The sequence below is a fragment of the Gekko japonicus genome, unplaced genomic scaffold (genome assembly GCF_001447785.1).
Source record: "Gekko japonicus isolate JY-2015 unplaced genomic scaffold, Gekko_japonicus_V1.1 scaffold2630, whole genome shotgun sequence".
Lineage (NCBI taxonomy): Eukaryota > Metazoa > Chordata > Lepidosauria > Squamata > Gekkonidae > Gekko > Gekko japonicus.
In genome coordinates, this window is record NW_015163682.1 from 42,719 (window position 1) to 52,593 (window position 9,875).

Here is a 9,875-nt window from a genome sequence, read left to right on the forward strand (position 1 = left end):
TTCAGTCTTGGCACAAAATGAACCTGCCAGAGCTGCACCGTGCATATTGACCGGGGGGGGGGAGGGTAATGTATTGAATGGCAGCACTTTCATGAGCCTCGATGTTCCTCAAAGTGCTAATATTTCCTAGGGATTGCACTTCCTTCTGGACACTGATTGCAGAAACGTTAAGCCGTTGTTACTGCCTGCGATGTTCTGAAGCAATCCAGAGTAAGGGGGAAAACAGCCAGCAGGACTCACAAGTAGAACTGTCAATCAAACCATGACATAACTACCAGTTAGCAAGAGGGCCAGGGCCACTCGCGAAAAATGCATCAGATAAAAGAGCGTTCGGTGTCAGCGTGTCCGCCCAACACTACACTGTCAGCTACCAGGAAATCCAACAGAAAGTTATGTGAAAGGCACAACAGAGTAAAGTCGTCCTATTCTGAATGTACGAATGTTATGTTAGCCTTGTTTTCTGTCTCTTAATGGATTCTTTTTTTTCTGGCTGAACGGCAAGATGTCATGATCTGGGTCCCATCACAAGTGCTCTCTCCGTCCCTGTGCCTGAGTGTTAAAGCCAGCCTAATCTCATACGCTTGATAAGTAATTTATTTCGAAAGCCCAGCCATTCCCTTTTGTTTTAATTAATGCAGCAAAGCGAAGGAGGCCCTGCTAAAGATGCAGAGAGAGCGTGACTTCCATCGAATGCACCATAAGCGAGTGGTCCAAGAAAAGAACAGGCTGATTAATGATATTAAACGGTAAGTGATAACGACTGCGGTGACCTTGGATCCTAAACCCTGGTCCGTAACCCGTTTGTGTTTCAAACGTGACTTAAGGGAAATGCTTGTAACGAAACAGCCGTTCTATCGATTTGTTGTTGTTGTTCAGTCGCACAGTCCAGTCCGACTCTTGGACCAGATCACGCCAGGCCTTCCGGTCTTCCGCCGTCCTCTGAAGTTTGCTCAACTTCATGTTCGTTGCATCTGTGACACTTTCTAACCATCTCATCCTTTGCCGTCGCCATCTTCTTTGACCTTGAATCTTTCCCAGCATCAGGGTCTTCTCCAGTGAGTGCTCCCTTCTCATTTGGTGGCCAAAGTATTTGAGCTTCAGTTTCATTATCTGGCCTTCCAGGGAACAGTCAGGGTTGATTTCTTTGAGGATTGACTGATTTGTTCTTCTTGCAGTCCAAGGGACTCTCAAGAGTCTCCTCCAGCACCATAGTTCAAAAGAATCTATTCTTCGGCGCTCGGCCTTCCTTATAGTCCAACTCTCACAGCCATACATGACTACTGGGAATACCATTGCTTTGACCATGCGGACTTTTGTTGGCAGGGTGATGTCTCTACTTTTTATCATGCTGTTTAGGTTCGCCATCACTTTCCTCCCAAGGAAATCTTTTAATTTCATGGCTGCTGTCACAGTCTGCGGTGATCTGGGATCCCAGGAACGTGAAGTCTGTCACTACTTCCACGACTTCCCCTTCTATTTGCCAAGGAGTGATGGGGCCGGATGCCATGATCTTAGTTTTTTTGATGTTGAGCTTCAAGCCCACTTTTGCGCTCTCCTCTTTTACCCTGAGCAAGAGGCTCTTTAGGTCCTCTTCACTTTCTGCCATTAGAGTGGTATCGTCTGCATATCTGAGGTTGTTGATCTTTTCCCCAGCAATCTTAATTCCCGCTTGTGATTCATCCAGGCCAGCATTTCGCATGATGTACTCTGCATATATATTAAATAAGCAAGGCGACAATATACATCCTTGTCGTACTCCTTTTCCTATGCTGAACCAATCAGTTGTTCCATATCCGGTTCTAACTGTCGCTTCTTGGCCCTTATACAGGTTTCTCAAGAGACATGTGAGGTGGTCTGGTACTCCCATCTCTTTAAGGACCTGCCATAGTTTGTTGTGATCCACACAGTCAAAAGCTTTAGCATAGTCAATGAAGCAGAAGTAGATATTTTTCTGGTACTCTCTTGCTTTCTCCATAATCCAGCGAATGTTGGCAATTTGATCTCTAGTTCCTCTACCTCTTCGAAACCCAGCTTGTACTTCTGGTAGTTCTCTATCCACGTACTGTTGAAGCCTAGCTTGTAGGATCTTGAGCATGACCTTGCTAGCGTGTGATATGAGTGCAATTGTGCGATAGTTTGAACATTCCTTGGCATTGCCCTTCTTTGGGATTGGAATGTATACTGATCTTTTCCAATCCTGTGGCCACTGTTGCGTTTTCCAAATTTGCTGGCAAATGGAGTGCAGAACTTTAACAGCATCATCTTCTAAGACTTTGAATAGCTCAGCTGGAATACCATCACCTCCACTAGCTTTGTTGTTAGTAATGCTTTCTAAGGCCCATTTAACTTCACATTCCAGGATGTCTGGCTCGAGGTCAGTGATTATACCGTCGTGGTTGTCAAGGACATCGAGGTCTTTCTTGTATAGTTCTTCTGTGTATTCTTGCCATCTTTTCCTAATCTCTTCTGCTTCTGTTAGGTCCCTACCGTTTTTGTCCTTTATCATGGCCAGCTTTGCATGGAACGCTCCCTTGATTTCTCCAATTTTCTTGAAGAGATCTCTAGTCCTTCCCATTCTATTGTTTTCTTCTATTACTTTGCACTGTTCATTCAGGAAGGCCTCCTTATCTCTCCTTGCTGTTCTCTGGAAATCTGCGTTCAGTTGGGTAAATCTTTCCTTTTCGCCTTTGCCTTTCGCTTTCCTTCTTTCCTCTGCTATTTGTAAAGCCTCATCAGAAAGCCACTTTGCTTTCTTACATTTCTTTTTCTTTGGGATGGTGGTGATTGCTGCCTCCTGTACAATGTCACGAACCTCCGTCCATAGTTCTTCAGGCACTCTATCTATCAAATCCAGACCCTTGAATCTATTCTTCACCTCTACTGTATATTCATCAGGGATGCGATCTAGGTCAAACCTGAATGGCCTCGTGGTTTTCCCAATTTTCTTCAGTTTAAGTCTGAATTTTGCAATGAGTAGCTCATGATCTGAACCACAGTCAGCTCCAGGTCTTGTTTTTACTGACTGGATAGAGCTTCTCCATCTTTGACTGCAAATTATATAGTCAATCTGATTTCGGTGTTGCCCATCTGGTGATGTCCATGTGTAGAGTCGCCTCTTAGGTTGTTGGAAAAGGGTGTTCGCTATGACCAGTGTGTTCTCTTGACAAAACTCTGTTAACCTTTGCCCTGCTTCATTTTGCTTTCCAAGGCCAAACTTGTCTGTTATTCCAGTTACCTTTTGACTTCCTACTTTAGCATTCCAGTCCCCTATGATGATGAGGACATCATTTTTTGGTGTTAGTTCTAGGAGGTGTTGTAGGTCTTCATAGAACCGGTCCACTTCAGCCTCTTCTGCATCAGTGGTTGGGGCATAGACTTGGATTACTGTGATGTTGAATGGTTTGCCTTGGAATCGGACCGAAATCATTCTGTCATTTTTGAGATTGTATCCCAGTACTGACTTTTGCACTCTCTTGTTGACTATAAAGGCCACACCATTTTTTCTACGAGATTCCTGGCCACAGTAGTATATATAATGGTCTTCTGAGTTAAATTCGCCCATTCCTGCCCACTTTAGTTCACTGATTCCTAAGATATCGATGTTCAGTCTTGCCATCTCATTTTTTACCATGTCAAGCTTACCTTGATTCATTACCTTGATTCATAGATCTTACATTCCAGGTTCCTATGCAGTATTGTTCTTTGCAGCATCGGACTTTCCTTTCGCCATCAGACACATCCACAACTGAGCGTCCTTTCGGCTTTGGCCCAGCCGCTTCACTCTTTCTGGGGTTACTTGTACTTGCCCTCTGCTCTTCCCCAGTAGCATATTGGACACCTTCCGACCTGAGGGGCTCATCTTCCAGCGTCATATCTTTTAGCCTTTTGATACTGTCCATGGGGCTTTCTTGCCAAAGATACTGGAGTGGGTTGCCATTACCTTCTCCAGGGGATCACGCTTGGTCTGAGTTCTCTGCTGTGGCCTGTCCGTCTTGGGTGGCCCTCCACGGCATAGCCCATAGCCTCATCGAACCACGCAAGCCCCCTCGCCTCGACAAGGCAGTGATCCATGAGGGGGAAAGAATTCCTCCAACTTCTGATTACCAGCACAGCTTCGCAGAACTGGAGGAAAAGTAGAAATTGAAGTTGTGAAGTGTGATGGTACTGCTGATACGGAACTTTCTGCTGCTGAATGAGTATACGGGCTATCGGTTAAAGTCGCTGTTTGTCATATTGAGTGCAAAGATGGCTTAATTCTGCACACCTGCAGCTTCAGAAACGCTTTGTTGCGAAGATTCAGGGTGTTTCCGCTGGGGTTATTTGCCCCGGCTTCGATGTTGTAGGGAGCCCCCCCCCCCCGCTTCCCAGCAGCAGTGTGGTGCATTTGTGCACCCCTCCGCCACCATCCCGATTGGGGCGGAAACTGGAATGGCGTCTGGTGATGATGGTATGTAGGCTGATGTCCAAGAGGGTGTTGGCTTCCCTGTTTTAGGTGGGATAAAGTTATCCCTATCCGATCCGGTAAAGGGTCTTTAGATCATTTTTGGCCCTCTGTTATTCTTGGAGGAAGAGATTCAAGCAGTAACAGTTACGTCTGATTGTCCTCTGTTATAGACTCAGCCAATCCGGCTACCCTGATCCGTGCTTCTCTAACTTCACAGTTAGGTCACTGAAACAGACTCTGAGTGCCAACTTGAAAAGTTCAATCGGTACAAAATGAGCTTGCTTGATTTTTGACCCTCTCTGCCACCGTGTGCTCATAAGCCCTGCGCTTAAAACGTTTTGCTGATTGCTGGGTTGCTTCTGGGTGTGATTCAAAATCCTGGTTGTCACCTTTACAGCCTTTCACGATGTAGAGCCCACGTTGCCTGAACGGTCACCCTCCCTGCAGTGGACTTGTGTGCAGCCTTTTGGGTCTTTGCTGTTGATGGCTTCCGCCATTTTTATCCTCCTGGTATCCCGTTAGGAGTCGGGCGTGTTCTTGTGCAGCACCAGCCCTGCTCCAGCCTGCCTGTGTTTGTGTGCCTGGCTTAATCTCCTGGCAGGTGGCTTGCAGAACGTGTCTCTGACAAAAGGGTTTTGCAGAATAATTAGTATTCATTTCTGCTACTTAATGCCGTTGATTATATTTTGGAGCACAGTGTTGTTTCTCCAGGTATTTAGTTTTGGTGGGATTATTGCACATTTCTTAGTAGATTGTGTTCTGCATAATTTTTATGCCATTATTTTTGCTAGCTGCCTTGAGGTTTTCTGGGATCGGTAAGCTATGAACATTTGAAGATAAGGTCAAGTCCATGCACTGAGGTGGCACCAGAGCCTTTGTTCTTGGGGCTTTCTCGTGACAAGGCCTGACAGCATGGGTACCTGTGTTGTCATATCACTCTTCCCATTTTGATTGCAACTTCTTACAAGAGCCAGTTTGGTGTCGTGGTTAGGAGTGCGGACTCTAATCTGGGAGAACCGGGTTTGATTCCCTACTTCTCCACATGCAGCCAGCTGCTGTGATCTTGGGTCAGTCACAAGTTCTCTCAGAGCTGTTCTCTCAGGGGCAGTTCTCCAGAGAGCTCTCTCAGCCCCACCTACCTCACAGAGTGTCTACTGCAGGGAGAGGAAGGGAAAGGAGATTGTAAGCCTCTCTGAGACTCCTTTGGGTAGAGAAGGGCCATGGGGTATAAATCTAATCTCTTCTTCTCTCCCCCCCCCCTCTGAATTCTGAGGTGGAAATTAAAAATTTTAGTCTTGTCAAATGACTAAAACATTATGTTGTCGAACATTTCTAAACGTTTTGATGTGAAATATACAGTGGATATACACCTCAAAGCTTGTAATGACAGCCTGGGTGGCTGGTTTCCACTGTAATTAATATTTTGGAAACTCACCTTGTACTTGATGTCTGGAAACCAATACATTTTTTGGCTGTCAAATTATGTGTGTGCGTGTGTGTGTTTGTTTTTGCCAAAGACATGAGATTCTTCTACAAGACAGAAGCAAATTTCACTAAGGATACTTTGATGATAGACCCACGTGGTCACAGCCGTGTGGGTCTGAAGCCGCAGGACAAATTTAGAGTCTGGTGGGGGCACCTTTGAGACCAACAAAGGATTATTCCAAGGTGTGAGCTTTTGTGTGCAAGGCACACTTCTTCAAATACGCTGGAATGAACCTCATCTGCCATTTCGGTGTATTTGGAAAAGCATGCCTTGCACACGGAAGCTGAGACTTTGATGATTAGGGGAATTATGGGGGGGGGGATATTTGGCAGATACCTTTGCAAAGGCTTGGTTGCTAGCAATAAGGATTCTGCAGATGAGAGGCCTTTTGGCTCTGGCAGCATTGGAGAGGGTGAGATGCTAAGGAATATTGCTTTTCTCTTGCGTCGTGACCTTTCTGTTATTTTTCACACCCCTTTCTTGTTTGTAGGCTGAAAGCACATTATGCATCATATGAGCCAATGTTACAGCAGCTGAATGAAAAATACGAGACTCTGTTGAGGCAGAAGATGCTAACCAGCCTGGAAAGAGACAGAGCTGTTGGGCAGGTACAGCTTCAATCACTCTTGACCTACAGGTTCACGCAGACCCTCAGCTGTTAGCTTTATTAGATTATAATCATAGGTTTAAGTTTCCGTTCTGTGTTATCATGGAAACTCGGAGTGGGCCACAAACGAACCCTATACGTATATAATGTCTGCCGAAATAGATCTGATCTCAGAAGTTTTGAATTTTTCCTGGACGCCAAGTACTCATGTTTTGAAACTGCTTGCTCATGTATCTGAAAGTATAATGAAGATATGATCGTAGGGGAAAAGCCTTTCTGCAAAGCAAAAAAAGCCGGAGGCCTCTGCTTGTGGGTGCAGACTGCTAGATGTGTCCTTTTGAAGCAATTCATTTCTGGATTTTTTGTGATATTTTGAAATCTGATTTTTTTAAAGAAACAGAAGAGTTGAAACCGGCCAGCCTTTCTTGCCAGGGGATCGCTTGCTCCCAGGGGTGGATCCAGCCACGTGCTTCTGCTGAGTCTGAAGCCTCCCATCAGCTTCTGTGGCCCGGCACAGGAGGGGGAAGAGGAGGCTCCTCAGGCGGGAGGAGAGCTTCAAGCCTTTCTCTGCAGAGTGGCAGGATCCACCTCACTGAATTTAATGGAAGCCGTTCAGCAGTAGGTCTTGGTGGAATTTGCAAGCGTTGATAACCTCACACGTCATTGTGCTGTGCGTAGTCATGCGCTCACAGCCACTCCGCATGTTTCTCAGATGTGTCAGTGCCTTTGCTCCGAGGGCTCTGCCTTGTGTGCCTGTGTGTGCCTTTGTGTCCCTGTGTGTTTCCATCTCCCCACGTGGGGACAGAGTGTGACCTCCCTCTGGCCAGGTCTCCTGTGGTGCAGCCCAGAGCCTGGGAGGGGCAGGGAGGCCAGGGTGGCTCCTGGGTTGTCACAGGTCTCCTCGTTGCTCAGAGCATTAGAAAGAGCCCTGCTGAGAAGCTCCCCCTGACTGAGTCCCTTCAGGCTACCAGGTCAAGACCCACAGTGAGCCTGGCACCCCCTTGGCTCCCCAGTTGAAACGGGGGAGGTGGGGAAGGGAAGGTTGGGCAAGGAACCCCTGGTTTCTGGTGTCCTTCGTGAAGTGCTCCTGAGAGAGTGGAAACATGGTCCAGGTTTATAAGATCATGCCTGGGACAGAGCAGGTGGAGAGAGAGAAGTCCTTTTCTCCCTCTCTCACCATACAAGGACTCCTTGTGGGCACTCCATGACATTGCTGAGCGGTCGGGTTAGAACGGATAAGAAGAAGTCCTTCTTCACCCAAAGAGTGATGAACACATGGAATTCACTGCCACAGGAGGTGGTGGCGGTGGCTACAAGCATGGACGGCTTCAAGAGGGAATTGGATAAACATATGGAGCAGAGGTCCATCAGTGGCTATGAGCCACAAGGTATAGATAGGAACTCAATGGGTTTGGGGGGGCAAGTGAGGCTCTGTATTCTTGGTGCTTCGGGGGTGGGGGTAGCAGTGGGAGGGCTCCTCATGTCCAGGCCCCACTGCTGGACCTCCCGATGGCACCTTGTATCTTTGGCCACTGTGTGACACGGAGTGTTGGAATGGATGGGCCACTGGCCTGATCCAGCATTGGCTCCACTTATGTTCTTATGTTCTTAACATCCATTTCCCTCTCAGTCTGACTCAGTATCTGAGTAAGTTATGTAATGTGAAGGGAAGCGGAGCTGTCGTTGAGTGCCCTTTTGGGTTCTGATCTCACAGACGTATTTTACACTTGTTTTATGTATCGTTTCTCATTGCCTTGGAGAGGAGAAATGGAAGGGCTCAGAATGGCTTTCTCTCTTCCCTCTTCTTGTCCAGGTCACTGGCTTGCGAGCCACCTTGCAAAGTCTAGAACCCGGAAGCAACATACAGATATCGATGTTGAGAGGTAAACATTCTCCTGTAGGGTGGAAGCCCAAGGCTCGGCAGGAAGCGCCTGCAGTCTGCCAGGGGACCCGCGGCCCATTTCCACGGAAGGACTGCTGCAGAACGCCACAAGGCCTTATCCCCCCCCACTGCCCCCCTTGCAGGAGGGGCACACGGGAACTGCCCAGGCCATCTGCGTTGCCGCCCCTGCTCCCTGCCCCTTTCCTGGATCCAGCCGTTGTGCCAGAAGGCACGGGGGGCGGGGGCAGCGACCCTGCCTGCATCCTGGACCCTGGGGGGTGGGGTTGCCCCAGCCCCAGACACCCAGCCCGGCAGGGGAGGCTCTGCACTCACGGACTGTGAGCCAGAAGGCATGGGGGCAGCGGACCTGCCTGATGGAGCCCCCAGAGCGGCTCCGGACCCTATTAGGACCCAGAGGCACCCTCCCCCTCTCACAGAATCATTGAGTTGGAAGGGGCCATACAGACCCTCTCGTCCTTTCTCTGCAAACACTGCAGCAGAGCTACAGTGAAGGGCTCTCTGATCAGCTGGGGAGAGGCCTGGCTACAGAAGTGGAGGGTGTGGCCCCACCCATTGGCTGCACCCCAGATCGAAGGCACCAATGCTCCCTCTAAGCTGTGGAGTCTTGTGAGCAAAAATTCTGCTTTGTGAGCCACTGGCATGAAAGCTGTGAGCCACTAGGCATTAAAGCTGCATAAACTCGTTTGCTCTGGAGCCCTCCTTCCTGAGCAAAGACAAAAAATGTGTGAGCCAGAGGCTAAAAAATGGTGAGCTAGCTCACACTCACTCGGCTTAGAGGGAACACTGGAAGGCACCTGTCATATACCTGAACTGAAGATGCCCCCCTCCCCATTTTAGAGAGCAAAAAATGCTTTGAAACCTTATCTCGCTTTTGAGCCACTACAGCACCTGTAAGAGTTCTGGGAAACACACAAATGCCCTCTAACCACACTATACCACACTGGCTCTCAGGAGCTTATTGTTAATCGAGGGGAAACAAATCCTGGCCGTGTGCCCTTCCCGTGTTTGTTGTCAGCCTTGGCTGTGTGTGCAGAGTGGCTCTTTTGGTGTAAAATACAAAATTTCCCATCCCCCAAATCCCTGCTCCTATTGCCAACCGGAGATCAGGTTCGGGAAGCAGGACTGCTGTGCTTCAAACCACAGCGCAGGCAGAGTGGCACAGGGCTGTGCCGTAGGTCTCCTTTCCTAATACGTGCTGTTTTACAGCATGCAGTGATTAGTCGCAGAGTGAATGAGAACTTTACCTTTGGCCATTGCTGTGGAGGAGAAGGAGCCATCCCTCTGTTTCCCCCACACCCTGCTGGTGTTACTGGAGCCTACGTAGCCTTTGCCAAACAGTTCGTCTCATAAGGAACAGAAAATGGAGCTGTTTGAGCATCTTCCTCAGTTGTGGTGTCTCCAAAGCATAATTAGCAGTTCTATCACAGAACAGGCG

At 48.2% G+C, this 9,875-nt stretch overlaps 1 protein-coding gene across 1 annotated transcript in view; it reads left to right on the forward strand.

The window, feature by feature from the left end:
* SPAG16 (sperm associated antigen 16) overlaps nt 1-9,875 on the forward strand; it is a gene marked incomplete at its 3' end in the record, with an annotated part of 219,151 nt that overhangs the window by 22,709 nt on the left and 186,567 nt on the right. The window contains exons 6-8 of the mRNA XM_015407767.1: nt 639-746; nt 6,421-6,538; nt 8,351-8,420. Coding sequence (XP_015263253.1) covers nt 639-746; nt 6,421-6,538; nt 8,351-8,420 — 296 coding nt within the window. The remainder of the gene's footprint in view (nt 1-638; nt 747-6,420; nt 6,539-8,350; nt 8,421-9,875) is intronic.